This window comes from Chlorocebus sabaeus, chromosome 2, assembly GCF_047675955.1.
Source record: "Chlorocebus sabaeus isolate Y175 chromosome 2, mChlSab1.0.hap1, whole genome shotgun sequence".
Taxonomy (NCBI): domain Eukaryota; kingdom Metazoa; phylum Chordata; class Mammalia; order Primates; family Cercopithecidae; genus Chlorocebus; species Chlorocebus sabaeus.
The window spans coordinates 100495683-100516190 of NC_132905.1; the positions used below are offsets into that span (position 1 = coordinate 100495683).

Here is a 20508-nt window from a genome sequence, read left to right on the forward strand (position 1 = left end):
ACGGAGCTTAAGGGGGAGCAACGGGGGTGTTCAGCAATTCTCCAAGCTTTCTCATCATGTGAAACCTCTTTTGCCAAAAGCACAGAAGTGCATGACTGCGGGAGCCGGTACCAGATGGAAGAGTGAGCCTGAAGGTGGGGAACCCGTGCCAGAAAAGAACATTCAAAAATTGGTGGAGCACTCCTTTAGTATTTTTCCCTGTTGTGATTGTTAAATAAAAAGTTTTCCATGGCCAGGCACGGTGGCTCACGCTTGTAATCCCAGCACTTTGGGAGGCCGAGGCGGGTGGATCACAAGGTCGGGAGATCGAGACCATCCTGGCTAACATGGTGAAACCCCGTCTCTACTAAAAGCACACACACACACACACACACACACACAAAATTAGCTGGACGTGGTGGTGGGTGCCTGTGGTCCCAGCTACCTGGGAGGCTGAGGCAGGAGAATGGCGTGAACCCGGGAGGCGGAGCTTGCAGTGAGCCGAGATCGTGCCACTGCACTCCAGCCTGGGCGATAGAGTGAGACTCTGTCTCAAAAAAGAAAAAAAACAGCTTTCCGTTACAGATTCAAGGCATGACTTCTATAGTCTACTTGGGAAATACAGTGATGTCAGAGAGAAAAAGAAATCCCTGATGGTCCTGCCCCCAGAGACTCCTCCCCTCCACTTAGCCAGTCTCTAGGAAGTGGACTGCCCCATTTCACACACCTCTGTTGTCTTTGGGAGGCCCCCGTGCAGGGCTGCACCCCCACAGTCCACTGGGTCCCTCCAGTGCACCACACACTTGGTCCAGGCTGCCTCCCCCAGACCCTCTCCTTCTTCCTTCCCTGTAGGGGATCTCCCGGTTTCTTGACAGCCAGCGCTTGAAGACTCTCCATACAGCCTCAACAACCCCAAGGACCTCAGGCTTTCTCCTGAGCTCTAGGCCTACGAATCTGGTGGTCTCAGGACTGGTATCCCAAGTTCCCTGAGTGCTCCAGACTTCCTGGCTCAAGTCTTGACTCTGCCTTGAATGAGTGGCTTTGCTGCACCATGCCTCAGTTTCCCCATGTGTAAACTGGAGATGACGTACCTTCTCTAGGTGGGATTCACTGCAGTGCCGAGAACACCCACAGCCCCTACGCTCTCTGCAGCCCTGGATGTGTGGTGACATGCGGCACCTTTCTGATGGCACTTACAGCTTGAGATCTACACCTGAGCTGAGAGGCGGAGGGGGTGCAGGACACAGCAGGCCAGGCATCCCCTTTACTCAGTCTGGAGCCTGGCTCAGAGTCCTGGTAAACCCAGGGCCTGGCTGCCCCTGAGCTAAGCCATCTGGTTGGGATGTGGTCACCTCTCCCAGAGCTCTTCAGGGACTGTGGCCAGGACTGAGTTTAGGGCATGGTGGACAGGGGAGGGCCAGTGATGCCCCCAGAAGTAGTGGACTGGGGCCCATGGTCTCTTGGTCTCTCAAGGCCACCCAGGGGCAGCTGCTTGGTGGGCCTGTTCCTGTCCTGGGCACAGCCAAGCTGTGAGGAGCTTTCTTTGGGAAGCTTCTGCACCAGGAGTGAGCGTGCTGGCTCCAGCTCTGCTGTGCCTCAGTTTCACCAATGAGACCTGTCGTGGGTAGTGACTATCTGGGGCTGGTAGTGTGGGCAGAAAAAGAATTTACCAAGACAGTTGTAGGTAAAGAAAGGAAGATTTATTAGAGAAAGTAGAAAAATATGTTTTAAGAAAGTGATTGTCAAGTCAGCAAGAGAGGAGCTGACAGCAAGGAGATGAAGGCTTGCTGGGGCTTTTAAAGGATGGTGCTTGTGCTGGAGACGGCTACATACAGCAGTGATAACGCCAAGGTTGCAGCGAGCTAACTCGCTGTTTCTATCAGCCAAGGGTCTGGTGATAACTGGGCACAGGAAGACTGTGGGTTATTTGTGCAGGAGGGCCATGTGTCCTGGACTATGAAGAAAGGCAGACTTACAGCTTATCTGCCTTCGCTTTTTGCTTTCTCCTGCTCCTCCACGCCTGACTTGTTTTCCTTAATAAGGACTCCACAGGACCCACATATTTACTGTCTGTTTCAAATGATTGTTGTGGGAATGAAACGACATGTGAGTGGGCTTTGTCCATACCTGGAAGGATACACACGGGTCACCCCCACCCTTGGGCTGGGGCTGTGTCCATGCAAGAGGGACCGCCCCCCACTCCAGGTAAACTCCTGTGGCCAGGGGGCCATCTTCATGGCCACACACAGTTCTCAGGAAGCCACTGATGAGAAAGGCCCTGGGCCCTGGAGGGGGCACTACCTCATGTGGTAAGGAGGGAAGAGAGGGTCTGGGCAGCCTGTGGCTTGGTTTGGGTGGGCCATGTGTGCGGTGCTCCTCTCACTGTGTGTGCAGACTGGGCAGGGTGGGATCAGAGTCTGGGGAGCCCTCTGTCTGCTCATGAGCCCTGCTGTGGCCACGTGGCCCTTGGCGGCCCTACTCCAGTGCTGGACGTGTGTGGGTGGGCAAAGTATGTGTGGGGTGGTGGGGCCTATGACTTCTCCCACCCTGAGTCCCACCTGGATGGACCAGAGCCTGGTAGAAGTGTGGGCCCATCAGGGCTCTCCAAAGATATGGACCAATAGGAGATAGCTATATCCATCCATTCATCCATGCATCCATCATCCATCTGTTATCCATCTATCCATCCATCCACCCATCCATCCATCCATACATCCACCATCCATCCATCCATCATCCACATCTATCCCTCCATCTATCCATCATTCATCCATCATCCACATCCATCCATCCGTCCATCCATCTATCATCCCTCCACCCATGGTTGTGATATGTGACTGACACGTTCTGAGCCCGGCTTTCTAACCTGGAATGGCTGTGTCCCTCTGCTTTCCCATGAAGTGTCCGTGGAAGGCCAGCTGCCCACAGACCCCAGGTTGGTGGGCTTGCTGACCTCCAGGTGGTAAACATGCAGATGTCCCTCTGTCTCGTTATGATCTTTATGCCACAGAGCACAGGCAGATAAATGAGAGCCTTTGAGTAATTCTGGAAAAGGCAGGGCCATGTAGGAAGCTGGGTTAGAGTCAACGTCTTCCGCCTCACAAGACAGACTTCCCCGCCCCTGTGTTTTAGGAAGTGCTCTAAGGAGAGTGTGAAAGGGGCCCCAAAATCATGAAGCTAAAGGAAAAAGTCAAGCCAAGAACTGCTTAGGGCAAACCTCCTTCCCATTCTATTCAGTCACCCCTCTGCTCACTGAGATCAATGCATATCTGATTGCCTCCTTTGGAGAGGCTAATCAGAAACTCAAAAGAATGCAACCATTTGTCTCTTATCTACCTACCTGGAATCCCCTCCCTACTTCGAGTTATCCTGCCTCTCCAGGCTGAACCAATGTTCATCTTGCATATATTGATTGATGTTTCATGTCTCCCTGAAATGTATAAAACCAAACTGTGCTCTGACCACGGTGGGCACATGTCGTCAGTACCTCCTGAGGCTGTGTCAGGAGTGTGTGTCCTCAACCTTGGCAAAATAAGCTTTCTAAATTGACTGAGACTTGTCTCAGATTTTGGGGGTTCATGAGAGGTTGGTGAGTCAACAAATACCCTCTTAAAAACATAAGGCTTCAGGGAGGGCTGAAGGCACAGCAGCCTTTTGTGCCTTTGTGGATTTCATTCAGTTAGGTGCTCACCTACTGTCTTCTCTCCTGATTTCTCAGCCAGACATAGTGAGGGGCCTGGGCAAGGCTGTGGTCATGGCTGTGGCAGCAGGAGGGACCTGTGCTCTGAAGAAAGGGAGAGGCAGAGGAGACAGGAGGTGTACAGGGGAGGGCCCCACAGCTCAGCTAAGCCCAGGTGAAGTTTCTCCTGAGGACCACCCTGTGTCTGGAGATGAGACAGAAGCTTCTCTCCCCACCCGTCTCCTACTCCAGGAGCCCCTGTCCTCAAGGGTTAACCCTGCCACACCATGAGTTAAGTGGACCCTTGTAGCCTGGTTCCTAATGTAATACCCAACCTTGTTTTCCTATGAATCGACTCTCCCTGAGCTGAGACAGCCGGACGGACTCCATTTGGCTCCTGCATTTGCAAGACATCAAGGGCTCCTCACCCACCCACTTCCTCAAGGACGTACAAGCTGACTCCCAGCACATCAGAGTGCAATTAACCAATAAGGTACATGGCAAGCTATGTCCGCAGTTCCCAGGAATTCGCCTGGGTGATAGTACCCTAAGTCCCCGCGTTTGTGTCTGGGAGGTAGCACCCAAAGCCCTCGCACCTATCACCCTGTGATGGATTTAAAGCCCCTGCACCTGGAACTGTTTGTTTTCCTGTAGCCGTTTGTCTTTTTAACTTTTTTTTTCTTTTTGCCTGTTTTACTTCTGTAAGATTGCTACAGCTAGGCTCCCCTTGCCCCCTCTAAACCGAAGTATAAAGGAAAATCTAGCCCCTTCTTCGGGGCCAAGAGAATTTTGAGCGCTAGCCGTCTCTCGGTCGCCGGCTAATAAAGGACTCCTGAATCAGTCTCAAAGTGTGGCATTTCTCTATAACTCTCTTGGTTACAATACTATAGCTCACGTTCAAATGTGTGTGATAGGCACCACTCACCTGGTAACCTGGAGACTGCTGTGCGGCTGCGAAGGAAAGCTGCTAGTGGGTCCTCATGAAGCTCACCTCCCAGTATTTATGACCCTGTGCACTGCTCTCCACTTTGAGTCAGTGCTTAGCCCTGAGACTTGGCTTGGCCAATGGGGGTCAGCACGTCTGCCCAAACAGAGGCCTGATAAGGACGTGTACACTGGGCTTGCCTTCTTGGAGCATGCTGCAGACAAGAAATCCTGGATCTCTGTCTGCAGAAGCCACAAGCAAGATAACCAAGGGTCCCCCGCTGACACCAGGCTAACTGCTAGACATGTGAGTAAGGCCATCTTGGACCCTCTAGCCCCAGCTGAGGTGCTAAGTGACCACAGTCACATGAATGACTTTGATGAGCCCAGCAGAACCACCCGCTGAGCCAAGCCCATATTGCAGCATGATGAACAAATGGATGACCGATGCTTTAATCCACCAAGTTCTGGGTGTGGTTTGTTACTCAGCAATATGAAACAGCGGACATATTCGCAAGAGCTGTGTGTTGACTCTCAGTGTTTTATTATGGTTCATGGCAGTAACCGAACAGCACAGAGAAATGACATGTACGTATTAATTGTCACATACATGTCATGAATCCTCACTGCACATGAAAGTTTTTGAGCAATTTCATAAAGCTTGTGACCACATAAAAAACACCATAGGACAGCTTTTCACATTAAGACTGACTTCACAGTGTTCAGGCACACGCACTGTTCTGTGATTAAACTGATTTTTTTGGACAGAGAGTGCTGTACCCGAGCGAGTTAGAGAAACGCCACACCTTGAGACAAATTTAAAAGTCCTTTATTAGTTGGCGACAGAGAGACGGCTAACGCTTGAAATTCTCTCCGCCTGGAGGAAGGGGCTTGATTTTCTTTTATACTTGGGCTTAGGAAGGGGAGGCGGAGCTTAGTTGCAACAATTCTACAGAAGTAAAAACATGCAAAAAAAGTTAAAAAGACAAATGGTTACAGAGAAACAAAGTTTCCAGGTGCAGGGGCTCTAAATCTTTCATAAGATGTTATATATGTGGGCTCTGCCGGACACAAACTCAAGGTTTTATTGTTATCTCTTGAGTAAAATCAGGGAACTTCCTACCTTGCTTGCTTCAGTACCTTATCAGTTAATTGGATTCTGAAATGTTGAGAGTCAGCTTACACAAGTTAACTCCTTGAGGAAGGGGGTGGGTAAGGAGTCCTTGAAGCCTTGCAAATGACAGAGCCAAATGGAGTTCCTCCTTCCCGCTTTCTCAGCTAAGGGAGAGCTTATTCATGTGGAAACAAGGCTAGGTGATTAAGGGAGAAAGGGAGAGTCTACAAACAAAGTTAGTAAAAAACAAGGTTAGGTATTACAAGAGCAGGGCAGAGGAAAGCATAAACAGCACTCCAGTTAGACCTCTGCCTGTTAGGGCACAATGCTGCTCACATTCAGGTTCTACGTGAGATTAGAAATCTAACCTTACCTCACAACGGGACATTTTTTTCATTTGAGGGAGAAGGTTAAAGCATGACTGAGTACTGGTCATTGTTTCGGTGTTTATTTGCACCCCTCTGTGTCAAGTTGCAGGGCTTTGTTTGTTTGATGTCTCAGTGTTTTTTGGCTTAAGAGTCCAAGGTAACAGACTTCCTGTCATAAAACAACATCATCAACACCCAGGAATCCACAATTCTGTTGAAAAATGGGCAAAAATGGCTTCCCTCTTCTTTCCCCTGCTGTGTGCAGCTCAACAGTCTCTAACGAGCAGTGGACGAGAGGGGTCCCCACCTGGGCTCTGCACTGGGTAAGTCCCTTGACCTCCTGGTCTTTAGTTCTATGGTTTCTTTTTCCACTCATCCATTCATTCCCTCATTCATTTGTTCACATACAGAACAAATATTCATGAAGCACCTACTGTGTGTCTGGTTTTTGGGTGACAGTCGTGAGCAGGACAAATGGTCCCTGGCCATCAGGTCATGCCTGTGGATCCATGCTAACTAAGGAGGTTTTACTGGTGATATTCGGGGCTCATTTTAGTTCCTAAACAATGAATTCTGTGGTTCTAAGTCACAGGAGTAAATGGAAGTGCCTTTGCGGTTCTGAACCCTTTATGGAAGGAGAAGCAGTGGCTATCTGAGCCTCGCCAGGCTCTCTTCTTTTGCTCTGCAGTGGGACTAAGGCCCCACACACCCTGCATTTCGAGGTGTCCTGTGGCCTAAATGTTCCAGTCAACCCCATCCCCGCACCCCCTTCAGACTGGACACCGTCTTCCTGTGGCCTAAATATTCCAATCAACCCTATCCTTGCACCCCCTTCAGACACCACCTTCCTGCACACAGACTCCACAGACCACCCAGACTCCGCAGACCAGCCCCTTGTCCTGTGTCCAGATAGTGAATCATGAGCCCCTTTCAGGTGTGCAGGCCAAAGGCTCACTCTTGCCTTCTCTGTCTGCGGCTGTCAGGTCAGTGCCCTACGGTGATCTGAGAACTGGGCACCCAGTGGCCTCTACCTGGCAGAAAGGAGGCCGTGTGGTCCCCACTCATTCGATGCTGAACCTCAGCCCTCAGCTTGGAAACGTGGTCACCAGACACCACGGTTGTGGGGCCCCTTCCAGGTGAACGTCTGGGCACGTCTGCTGGTGCATGCACCTCGTGTCCCTTTCCTTTGAACATTTTTGTGGGTTCATAAATAACTTTTTAAGCAAAGAGAATTCTGTATGCATTTCCTTTAGTATAAAATGCATTGAATTAAATGAAGTCGAAAAGTATATCTTTGGAATCCGGAGATTAAGCTTTCAAATATGTGTAATTATACCCATAGAAATAAGTTAAATATTCACCCAGCAATCTGAGAGTTTAAGAAACTTTAATCTCAGGGAAGATGTCAGTAGTTACGGCCCCAGATCTCTTGTGTAGACGTGCAAAGCACGACATCATCTTACGTCAGACCTGGGAGAAAAATGTCTTTGCTGTTGGGCCTGGAACCCCCAGTGCCATCTTGCGGCCTTCGTTTTGGGAACACCGCTGTTAGGAAAACAGGAAACTGAGTAAGAACAGATTTGCTGAAAAGAGAAGAGGGTTAGTTCGAGGAGTCTAAAATTGATACTTGCTTATTCAGGCTTTGATTAGGAATCTGTTTATTTTGGTTTCAGGAAAGTTTATCAAATCTGGTCTTCAGATTTTCTAACCTACAACAGATGAAAACAAAACACTGGGAAGAGAAGTGAGAGGGACCCTAGAGATGGGCAGCCTGAGATCCCCGAAAGCAGAAGTGAGGGGTTACAGTGTCCAATGAGAAGGGACAGAAAACCCAGCAAAGTTGGGGGAGGACTCAAGATGTGGCTATTTGGGGCCATTTAGGGTTCAGGGAATCAGCTTTACATCCCTGCTCAGTCCTGAGGGCATCACCCAGAAACCACGACAGGACCTGAGGGAAGGAGCAGCACTCTCATGTGATTTCCATCCAAAGCTGCATTTCTCGGGGAAGGTTAGTTACCTGAAGACTTCATGCCTACAGAGGGCCTCAGTTCCCAGCAGCACCAGGCAAAGGAGAAGTGCCCGTCTCTGCATGGGGTGTTGGAAGTGGTGCATGCAGGGAGTTGCAAGAGGACCACATTCAAATCTCTATGACTAATTCAAGTTCTGGGGGTCCAAAGCTAGGCTACATTATGGGGAGCATCCAGGCTGCTCAGCAATGGCCCAGGAGACACCAAATGGGGCCCTCCAGGGGGCTGTGGTTGCCACCACTGGCTTCACGTGACCCACATGGCAGTAATCTGCTACCTTTGCAAAATCTCTCTGTGTTCCCACTCTGGACCCCACAGCGTCCCAAGCCGAGGCTGGGCCAGCTCCATTGCCCCTCCTTGTACTGTCTCTCTGGGCTAAGGCCCTGACATGTCCACGTTTGCCAGCAGCTCTGTACTTGACCAGTGTGGTGGGGTGCCCTTCCCTGCTGGTCCCGGTTTTCTAAGACCCTGTGTACCAACACCCACCCGGAGCCTAATGTCATAGCTGCCCTGCATGGACGTGGGAGGCCAGGCCAGGTCAGGGGGGCAGACAGGCTGGGCCAGGCTAGGTGGCACCTGTGGTCTGTCTTTGACTTGTCTCATAAGCTCTGCTGGGCTGCTGTAGTGGCTGCCACCTGAATGTGGGGAGCCGTTGGCACAGTCAGGAGAGGGGAAGGGGTTCTGCTGAGGAGCCTGGGGAATGGCGTCTCTCAGGTGGCCAGCCTGGTGATGGACACGTGGTGCCCCTTCTCTCACCTGCCCACAGTGCTCCTGGCTCTGCAGCACCCCCTGCACCCACTGCTGCTGCTTGGTGGCTGGGTTGGGGTCTGCAGTGTAAGAGCCCCGCATGGCTGAGGATCCAGGCAGAAGTACTTGGGAAGGACAGGCTGGACTCCTGGAAAGCTGGTTTGGCCCCAGAGAGTGGGGTGGATGCTCTCCCTCTCCAGATTTTTCCTCTGGTGTCCCAGGTGCCCTCTGCACAGACGGGAGTTGACCTCTGTACAAGCTGGGACTGGGTGGCCGTGTCCATGGAAGGCAGGGGTCAACCATCCATGGGCAGCTGAAGGGGTCAGGCTGGGCCTGCCCTGCTTTCTGCTCTGCCACCACCTCCATGGGGACTGCAACTGGGTGGCCCTGGATGGGGGAATCCCAAATGCTGTGCAAACGGTGGGTACCACGTGGGTTGACACATAAAGTGGGGTCTGAGGGGATCAAGGACCCCTGGCCCTGACCAGTGTGTGTGGAGGTCCAGGGCATAGATTCCTTGCAAAAATTCAGAACACCAGGGCCTGGTGGAGCCAGGTGTCCAGGAACATTTTCTCCTAAAGAGAGAAAAGGTGTATGGCTTGGCTGAAAACCCTGAGCAGGCCGGCTTGAGCTGGAGGCCTGAGGCAGTGGGCTGAGGTCAAATGTTGGCTTCTGACACATCTCAAAGTTCGAAGGCACTGCCTGGCTGTGCCGAGGCCACCACTGTGGGGGGCCCTGGAGGGGGTTCTGGAGTGTGGGGCCAGGGATAGAAGGGCCAGTGATGAGACAATCCTGGGGATGTGCTTGAGGGTAGCTGGGCACCAAGCCCACGTTTTGAGGTGGAGTTACTTCTGTGCCTAGCTGGGCTGAGCCCTGAGAAGATGGTGGATTCAGGGTCTGTGGAGAAGTCATGCTGGCTGGTGGGGGCAAGCCCACGTTCCCAGTGTCATAAAACTGGGTCTCCTTCTCCCTGTGGAGTTTTCTTCCTTGGCTGGGTGGTGGCAGGTGGCAGTTCTGAGGTCCTGCGGGGCCTGCGTCAGCTCCTTGAAGCTTCTCTTCCCACAGACGCTGGTTGAGATTGGTGACAGCCAGGTGCTGGAGGGTGGAGCAAAGGTCAGGCTGTTCTTCCTTGTCCTTCTCCAGCAGGGTCTCGATGAGGGCCAGGAGGGAGCTGCCTTCCTCCTTCTCTTTCTCTTCCTTGTCCTCACATCTGTTATCAGACCCCTGCCTCTCTAAGGGTGAGCCCTGGAGGGTGGGAGCAATGCAGGACAAGTACGCGGATTCATCTTGCTGCATCATGGCTCCAAGGAGAGATCCGGGGCACGAAGAGTCCTGGCCAGCTGGAAGACCCTTCCTAGCCCTGGTCCTCTTCCTGGCTGGGAGGGCAGTCAGCGCACTTGGGAGGCTGCTCTCATACAGGACGGCCTCCCCCGTAGTGAAGGTGAACGGCAGTTGCAGGGCCCGTTTGCGCAGGTGCTCCTCCCCCTCCAAGTTCCTGTGGTTAAGGAAACACAAGCCCACATCCAGGAGCTGCTATATGAATGAGAAAGGGGCAGGACACCATCTTTTCTGTCTTTTCCAGCTAAAGAAGAAAGAAAAGCCACAATGGCAAGTTCACTTGCTTCTCTCTTGCATTTTTTGGAGTACAGTATTCTTCATAACTATTCTCTATCTTGTATTATGAAATAGTCTCAGAGAAAACTGCTTATGTGTGGGATGAGTATTCCAAAATTCCAGGTAGGAATTCCCTAAACTTCAAGTTTACTTTGAAAATAAATCTTTACACAAAAATGATATATGAACCATTTATCACTGGGAAAAATGATTTCTCCCTTAATCGCTCCCTCCCTTCCAACAGACTCATGGGAATGGCTATTATCAGGCTAGCCTGAGAGTCACTAACACTGTGACTGTAACATGACTAGCAAGGTTGGAACCTTCCTTCAGTGATCTGTCACTGCTTGGAGTTGCACATTTTGTTTGAAGTTCCATAAAGGAAAACTGGCTGAATTAAAATGTAATGTCTGGCAGAAGCTGACCAGAATGATATGGACACATGACACTCTATCACTGGATGAAACTTTCAGGAAGTTGAAGCCCACTTCACCCCTTTTGTTATACCCTTTGTCTTTAAATTTGCTTTGTCTCATGTTGATATAGCTACTCTGGTGTTCTTGTGCTCACTACTTACATCTTATGCTTCTTTACATCTAATTACTTTCAATCTTTTAATGTCGTTATTTAAAAATGTGTCTTGTTTAGAAGGCATACAGTTAGGTCCTGATTTTTAATCCATTCTGACAATCTGTGTCCTTTAATTGGAGTTGTCTTAGTCTGTTTCGTGTTGATATAATAAAATACCTGAGACTGGGTAAGAAAAGTTTATTTGGCTCACAATTCTGGAGGCTGGAAAGTCCAAAATCGGGCAGCCTACTAGTGAGGGTCTTGTGCTGCTTCAATTCATGGTGAAAAGCAGAAAAGGCAAGTGTGCATGTGCACAAAGACCAAGCACAAGGAAGAACAACCTGCTCTGTAGTAATGAATTCAGTCCTGCAAGAATGAGAACTCATTCTAGAGAGACAGAATGAATCTATTCATGAGAGCTCCACCATGGCTCAAACACCTCCTACTAGGCCTCATCTGTCAGCACCACCACATTGGGAATCAAATTTCAACATGAATTTTGGCAGGGACAAACCACGTCCAAATAATAGCAGAAGTCTTTTGTCTATTAACCTGTAGATGTAATTATTGATATGGTTGAATTTGGGGCTTCTATTTTACTGTTTGCTTTCTGTTTGTCACCTCTGCTTTTTATTCCTCTGTTCTGCAGAAAAAGTCCTGCCTAGAGAGAGGATTTTTTTTTTTTTTTTTTTTTTTAAAGAAACTCATCTCAACTTACCTACTTTTTGGCTACACCTTTTGCATTATATTTTTATGGCTGTTCTAGGAATCACTTTTCACTATTGACTTTTCGTTGTCTACTTAGAATTAATACTGTGACACTTTACATAAAACATATGCACCTTGCAACTGTATAGTACACACACCCCAACGCCTGTTCTTTATGTTAGAGTTGGCAGATTTACCACATCCACATGTTATAAATCCTACAATATGCTATTTTTTTTTTTTTTTTTGCTTTAAGCACTCATTTGTACTTTAAATAAAGGGGAAAATAATCTTTTATATTTATCCACCTGTTTACCATTTCCCAAACTCTCCATTCCTGTCTCAAGTTTCAATGTTTCACCAGGTATTCTTTCCCTTCATCTTGACAAATTTCTGTTAGCATTTCTTGTCTATTTTTGGCAAAAATTATTAGCTTTTAAAATTCAAATGATACTGTCATTCATTACAAAATTCAGAGTTGACCATTTTTAGGCACTTTAAATATATTGTTCTAATGTCTTCTGATCTCCATTGTTTCTGATGAGAATTCTATAATAATTGTAATCAGTGTTCCCTATGTATAATGTACTTTTCTCTCTGATTGCTTTCAAAGCTTTTCTCTTTATTTTTGGTATTTGACGGTCTGACTAGATATGCCTTTGTATAGTTTTCTTTGTATTTATCTTGTTTGGAATTTGATGATTGTTCTGATCCATAAAGTTACAACGTTCACTAAATTGGGAAAGTTTCCACCCATTATTTCTTCAAATCTTTCTTTTCTCAGCTCCGTTTGATCTCTGCTCTTCTGGGACTCTATTTGCCCATATATTAGACCTTTTATTATTGTCCCACAGATCCCTGAAGCTGTTTATTTCTTTTTTCAATCTCTTAAAATCTTTGTTCTTCAGATTGGATAATTCTATTGCTCTATCTTCAAGTTCACAAACTCTCCTGCCATCTTCAATCTGTTATATACACCCAGTGAATTATTTATTTGTAGATATTGTTCCAAATATTCTGTTTCTTTTTTTTTCTGCTGAGATTTCTTATCTTTTCATTCATCATAAGTACATTTTCCTTTATGTCCATGAGCATAATTATAATAGTTGCTATCAAATTCTTCCCCAGCTGGGTGCAGTGGCTCACGCCTGTAATTCCAGCACTTTGGGAGGCCGAGGCAAGCGGATCACGAGGTCAGGAGATCAAGACCATCCTGGCTAACACAGTGAAACCCTGTCTGTACTAAAAATACAAAAAATTAGCCGGGCGTGGTGGTGGGTGCCTGTAGTCCCAGCTACTTGGGAGGCTGAGGCAGGAGAATGGCGTGAACCCAGGAGGTGGAGGTTGCAGTGAGCCGAGATCGAGCCACTCCACTCCAGCCTGGGTGACAAAGTGAGACTCTCTCTCAAAAAAAAAAAATAAAATAAAATAAAATTCTTATCCAATACTTGGGTCATCTTAGGATTTGTCTCTATTGGTTGCATTTTCTTTTGAGATTTTCTTTCCTGTTTCCTCATATGCAAGTAATTTTGGATTATATCCTGGATATCATGATGACACACTGTAGATTCTGGATTCTATTCTATCCTTCCAAAGAGTATTGATTTTTTTGTTTTGTTTTGTTTAACTGGATGACTTAAAATGCAAATGCAAACTATGTTTCCCTTGTGGTGGGCAACAGTGGAAATCTCTGTTCAGTTCTTTTGATCTTAAGTTGGTTGCTGTAAGTCTATCTCAATGCTTGCATGATTCAGGGGTCAGCAGAAATTTAGATTGAGTTAATTCATAAAATATAAAGGCTCTTCTTTTCTGGATCATTCATTTCTAGCTTTGCTCCTTCATTTGCAGCTGCTGCAGTTACCATAATCTATGTTCTCTGGTTCTTGAGACATTAAGATGATGAGCCAACATTTCAGTTTTTAACTGCCCAGCACCAAGTAGAGTTCTTCTCAGACAAAAAGCAGTAAAAAGCAGGAAACTCAACAAGAGCCATTCCTTTCTTTCAAGCATTGACTCTCCAGTGCCTCGTTTTAAAACAATATTTTGGCCAGCCGTTTCAGCTATAGTTGTTATGGCTATTCCTTATGAGAGGGTTGATGCAAAAAGAGCAACTTCAACATTACCAGTAGTGGAACTGTTCCAGAAGAGTTTAACAAAAAGAGTACCATATCTGGATACATTTTTGTGGTAAAAGGTATGAGGTAGGGATTTAACTTTCCTCCCCCAACTCCCTGTAAATGGCTAAACTGTTGTCCCAACCTTACTTACAACTTTGTCCTGTCCTCATGGGTTTAAGATACTTCTTTAATTTAACAATTCAATCTTCATACCTCCACCTAGATCTGCTTCTTGACAACCTGCCTCTTCATCACTCTGTCTATCTGATGCTAGGATGATTCTGTGCTAAACCTGTATTGCATTAGGCCTGACCAGAGAATAATTTGGTGTAGGCTCTCTGGAGAACAATTTGACAATAGTATCAAAGAATTTTGAAATGCTTAAATCCTTTGACCTAAAAGTTCCACTCCTGAGATTCTAAGGAAGCTGTAATAGCAGCCAGCTATTTACACATAAAATTTCCATTTATCACAATATCTTCATAGTAATTTTAAACATCAAACCCTACATTTCAATATTTAATGAAAGGCCATCATGTATCTGTATGGGAGCATATGAAACAACAATAAAGGTATTTATGGATAATTTTGATATGAAAATTGCTTTCAATTTATTCTCATGTGGAAAAAGTAGGATATGAAACATACTGTATAATTTCAAATATAAAATTTAAATGTGTCAAAACTTACTTGAAGTAAATGTATTAATATACTGACAACATTTTTTTCTCTGAATAGTAGCATAATAGCTATTTCACTGTTGCAGTGTTTCCATTTTCTAAATTTTCTACAATGAGCATGTATTATTTTTGCACTTGATGAAATAAACACTATTTGACAAAACTATTGATTTATGAACTTCTTGCTTAGTAAATCCAAAGAATAGTAGAGCTGATAAGAGCCACAGAAAATGCACACTAAAGCCCTCTCAGTTTTGCATGGCAGGAAAGTGAGGCACATTTATAAGGTGGTTTTCTGAGACCAGGGTGGAATCAAGCTCAGAATCCAAGTTATTTGACACAGTTCTGTGATTTTCCCATGATCTAAATATTTCCCAGCAAGGCTTCAGGCTCCAAAGGCAGGAAAGTTTGTTACTATGGCATATTTTCACATTACTGGATCTCTGAGCACTGCTCATAACGTGGCACTAATGGGAACGGTCCAGATAGCTTCTCTCGGCTCATTTGTTTATACAGTTTGAATAGTTTCCCTCCAAAGCTCATGTTGAAACAATCCCGTGTGGCAGTACTGAAAGGTAGGGCCTTTAGGAGGGGTTTGGATCATGAGAGCTCTGTCCTTACGAATGGATTAATCCACTAATGGATTAGTGAACTGATAGGTTATCATAGTGGGGGGGCTTGGTGGCCACACTGGAACTCTACAGAGTCCCTACCAGCAAGAAGGCTGTCATCAGATGCGGCCCCGGACCTTGGACTTCTCAGCCTCCATAAACTGTAAGAAATAAACTCCTTCTCTTTATAAATTACTGAGTTTCAGGAATTCTGTTAAAAGAAACAGAAAATGGACTAAGACATTCATCATCCCCTACATTTCCCATTTTGACAATCCATTTTATAAAGACATGCCACAGATCCATATGGGGGCTGGGCCATGCTGGTTCACTAGTTGGAAGATAACATTGTGTGGTCTCATATCGTGGCAATGTAAAAATAAATAACAACAATGAAACGTTTTCTGTTAGTATGCACACTATAGTTTACAAAGTATGTTGTAGATTGACAAGACTTCAACATTGAATCTTGGTCTTCTGGAAGTTAATGACAGACACTCTGCATCACCCAGAAAGTGTCATGGGAGCTGTTATTAGCCTGCCCTGCCCTGAGACGCATCTACAGAGTGACAGCTTTGATTCCTTTCCTCTTAAAAGACCACATGGCACAGAATTACAGCAGAAGTGAGGAGGGTAGGTTGAAGGAATGCCATTTCTGAGGCGGCACATTTTTAGTGTAAACCAAAGAGTATATGAGACAGGTCTCAATCAATTTAGAAGTTTATTGTGCCAAGGTTAAGGACATGCACCTAGGAGACAAGTCTCTTCTCCAAAGATGATTTTGAGGGTGTCAGTATTTAAAGGGGAAAAGCAGGCTGGAGGGGAAAGAGGGAGGGTATATGGTCATATTACTGAATCCACATGTTGCAAGACAAAGGGAGCAAGTAGGGGAATAGTCAATATATATTCATCTCCCGCTCAGTAAGATAAGGTGAACTTAGAGTAGCTACTTGTGGAGATATTTAACTTTTTATCTGTAACTATCTACTCAGGAGCAAAAGGAAATGCAGCTTCTTGCATGACTCAGCTTTCAGCTTAATTTTTCCTTTGGCAGAGTGAATTGGGATCCCAGGTTTTTATTTTCATTCACATTTCATTTCTGCAGCACGCAATGGAAGACAGCAACTTCTGCTGAATATGGTTGATGGAAGATTCCAGATTAAAAGTTTGAATTCTGGGCAAATGGAGTCTTGAATTCTTTGCAGTTAGTATTCAGGGCCTCAATACTTGTAGCCATTTTGGTACAGGCCTAAGAATTTGGCATATTAGTGTAACTGAGTAATAGAGCTTCAAAATACATTAAAAATATTTTTCTTCTTTCTCCTTTTTCTTCTTTTGTTCCCCCCAGTTTCAAGGTGTAACCTTGAAGCAAATTACAGAAGCCTTTTCCTTAGTTTTAAAATATGGCCGTGAAATGCACTTTAAAACTCCACTCCCTTCTCTTTCCCACCTTACACTCCCTTGCCTTGTGCACATTTATCTAACTGAATGCTTGTTAAACTCACACCATGCACACTTATCTAACTATATGTTTGTTAAGAAGTACCAGAGGCTAATTTAAAAAGAAACAAGCATAAACACCCAGCTGTTGAATTCTCTCCTTCTTACAGACTCTCTCAAGATGAATAAACTACCGCCCAGTCACTGTCAAGATGGCATCAGCCTGAAGCTCCAGGCGGACCATAACTCAAGACAGGCATTGGGGCAAGACACACATCCATTGAATCCTGCACAACTCCTGCATGCCTCCCATATCAAGGTTCCCTTTTTAAAATCGCTTCCCTCAGCCCAAACTTTTGAAGTGGTTTCTAGAGGCATACACCAGTTTCTTCCCCACTGCTAGCTTTGGAAAATAAAGTCACTTTCCTTTCACTGCACTTGGTCCTTGTCGTTGGCTTTGCAAGCAGTGAGCAGCCGAGCCTGCAGTACAGGAGGAAGAGAATCAGTGAACACAGAGAATGAAGTTTCCCATTCCGGATGTCAGAGGCATTCGAACCAGAGTGACTCTATCATGACTGAGGGTGAGGATAAATGAGGCTTGGACTTGCTGGGCTGCATTTCCAGGAGGTTAGGCATTCCTAGCCTCTAGATGTTTACGGTTAAGGGAACAGATTCATAATGTTTACTAAACAGACCCAGAATCAGGAATGTACCAATATCCCAATATCTTGAGAACAAAGACGTTCCTAATTTTGCTTTAAAGATAATAGTATTGATTCTTGCAAAATATAGTAATTAAAAAATCAATCCTTTATTCCAAACCCTTGTATTAATAGTAGAGCACATCCCCACATTTTGTTATCCTATATGTAAACAAATATTATACCTAGGGTGGGCATGTTCCTCCTCTTACTTTCAGGAATGCCCTACTCTTTCTATACAGTAGCTCTTCTTTCACCACTCCACTTTCTTAATAAATTTGCTTTCGTTTTGCACTGTGAACTCTCACTGAATTCTTTCTTGTGCGAGATTCAAGAACCCTCTCTTGGGGTCTGGATTGGGAACCCTTTCCTGGCAAACCCCATGGGGATTCTACCAAAGAGACCCTCCACCCAAGGGAAAGTCATCTGCTTGCAACACCAATTGGCCAACTTTGGGTAAGTGGGGTGCGTTTACTTGGGTAGAGGATGGAATTGGGTTAGAGGCTCATTTAGGGGAGTTAGAGTCTCTCCTAAGACAGAGAGGGTTAAAGGCCCCCCTTTAAAAAAGGTAAGTACGCTTGACTGAACCGGCATTTGAGGCCCAACTTAGGAGGTTAGAGTCCTTCCTAAGATTTAGGGGGTTGGAGTAAAGTCCCTCTCAGCTAAGAGCGGATTTGGTATCACAGGATGTTAACTGTTATGCTCTTAGTATTAATCTGCCTTTCCCTCTTTGCTGCATGAATCAATTTCTTGGTTGGTATCTCTGTTTCACCATCATTTTCAGAAGTCTTCATTTAACTGGTCTTAGGGATTTTAACCTTTCCCTTCTCCTGCGTACCTCCTGATTTCTGCCTGTTTGCTTGTGAAACACTGGGGGAAAAAAGGCACTGCAGGATTTGGTTTTCTTTGGGTTATTTTAAGACTCTAGCTGCTTAGGCTTCACCCCTAAAATTGCTGATTGAGATCTGGTATTTAACAGCTATGAGCAATACGATTAGATAGGTGCGGTTGTGTTTTGTTGGAAATCAGGGGACTTTTCTCCTTGCTGTTTTGTTCCATTTGCACACTAAAAAACTTCTTTCCTTTCTTGGATCCGGGCAAATTGTCTTTGCTTGTCCAGCCCACGCTGGCACTACTGGCCAGAGGCTTCTTGCTCTGGTCATCCCCATCTAAGTTCTCTTCATTTCCTTTGCCTTATTCAGCATTTATTTTGTCAGATCCATGTTGTGGTTAATCTAAGATTCATGGCTCAGCTCATTTATGTTATTTGGATAGTGTGAATAAGAGAATTTGATTTTCAGCAGGGATCCCCTCATTAATGCAACTGGCCTTAAAAACCTCTCTCATCCTTTTCAGTGGAACTTGGCCAGTAACAATACAATCTCGTAGGTTTGGAACTTTTCTATCAACGTCACCTGCCTCCTTCTCAGGAACCATGACATTGATCCCAAAGGACTCACTGCTAGGATGTATTCTTGAACACTGGAACTGTTTAAACTAAATGGGCTTAAGAAAAGAACACTGATATTTCTATGTAATACTTTTTGGCCTCAGTATTAGCTGGAAAAATAAGAGAAATGGCCTCCCACTGGAACTATGGCCTTTAATACTATACTTCCACTTGATTTGTTTTGTAAGAGAGACAAAAATGAGATAAAATACCATATGTTCGAATATGTTGGCTGTTCAGTTGGGATAAAACCCTGCAACAGGCATGTGCATGTTTAATGAGAGGAAATGAAGAAAATGAACTAGACATACTAGATATTAGATGATCCCTTGATGCAAGCCCCCAGAGTTCAGTAAGCATTTCTGAATGGAGCAGAACCTCCTTCTGTCATCTCTGAAGGTTCAGGTGTGTCGACCCTTTCTCCCTCTAGTTGACCTGGAAGTTCTATTGAGACCTCTTTGTCCTACCTCCTTACCCGCCTAGTCCCACTCTACACCCACCACTCCCTGAGGAACCTAGCCTTGAGGACTACTCATAGTGGAGCCTCTTATTAACCTCCAAAGGGAAATCTTTGTCCACTTAGAGAGGTGGCAAATGGGGAAGAAGGCACTGTGAAAGTACATATCCTTGACTGGGTGCAGAGGCTCGCACCTGTAATCCCAGCACTTTGGGAGGCCGAGGCAGGTGGATCACAAAGTCAGGAGATTGAGACCATTCTGGCTAACGTGGTGAAACCCCGTCTATACTAAAAATACAAAAAATTAGCTGGGCATGGCGGCGTGTGCCTGTAGTCCCAGCTACTGGGCAGGCTGAGGCAGGAGAATGGTGTAAATCTGGCAGGTGGAGCTTGCAGTGAGCCGAGATTGTGCCATTGCACTCCAGCCTGGGCGACAGAGGGAGACTCTGTCTCAAAAACAAAACAAAACAAAACAAACAAACAAACAAAAACAAAGAAAACAGAAAACCAAACAAACAAACAAACAAAAACCAAAAAAGAGTACATATCCCCTTTTCTATGTCTGATGTGACTCTCTGTAAAGAGAAGTTTGGTCATTTCTCTGAAGATCCAGGAAAACTCACAGACGAGTTTGAGAAATTAACTCTGACCTATAGTTTAACTTGGAAGGATCTTCATGTTCTGTTGTCTCTGTGTTGTACAGTGAAAGAGAAACAATGCATCCTGGGGACGGCTAGGATCCATGCTGATGAGTGAGGACTTAGGGAGGAGAGATCATATGGTCACTTGTTTGTTGGAAGGGATGAAGAAGTGTATGACAAAGCCTGTTAACTATGAAAAGGTTAAGGAAGTTCCTCAGGGTAAAGATAAGAATCCAGCTTTGTTCCAACAGTGTTTAGTTGGGGCTACTAGGAAATATATTAACACAGATCCTGACTCAAGGGAAGGACAGACCCTTTGGGGAGTACATTTTATAACCCAGTCTGCCCCTGATAACTGTAAGAAACTACAAAGCACAGCTATGGGTCCCCAGAGACCTATAAATCAGCTTTTGAATATGGCATTTTTCATTTTTAAGAACAGGGACAGAACGGGGGAAGCAGAAAGAGCAAAAAGAACCTCCTACAAGGTGCAGCTCTTGGCTGCAGCCTTAAGCTCACCTCCAACATGAGGTTACCCTTTTGGCCCTTGACCTGAACTAGTGAAGCAAAAAGGTGGAAAGCCCAGAGCTGGGCATCTGAGTTACCATGCCTTGGATATTCATCAGTGTGTATACTGTAAGAAAACTGGCCATTGGAAAAGGGAATGCTCAGCATTCTGAG

The 20508-nt window shown here is 45.8% G+C and overlaps 1 protein-coding gene and 1 pseudogene across 1 annotated transcript in view; one reads left to right on the forward strand and one right to left on the reverse strand.

Moving 5' to 3' along the window:
- Nucleotides 1-6987, forward strand: part of LOC140708663 (uncharacterized) — a 12756-nt pseudogene extending 5769 nt beyond the window's left edge.
- Nucleotides 6988-7528: 541 nt separating this feature from the next.
- Nucleotides 7529-20508, reverse strand: part of LOC103220719 (aryl hydrocarbon receptor-like) — a 52982-nt gene continuing 40002 nt past the window's right edge. Inside the window, exons 9-11 of the mRNA XM_073004990.1 lie at nt 9516-10333; nt 8848-8918; nt 7529-7609 (exon numbers count right to left, since the gene is read on the reverse strand). Of these exons, the coding sequence (XP_072861091.1) occupies nt 7529-7609; nt 8848-8918; nt 9516-10333 (970 nt within the window). The remainder of the gene's footprint in view (nt 7610-8847; nt 8919-9515; nt 10334-20508) is intronic.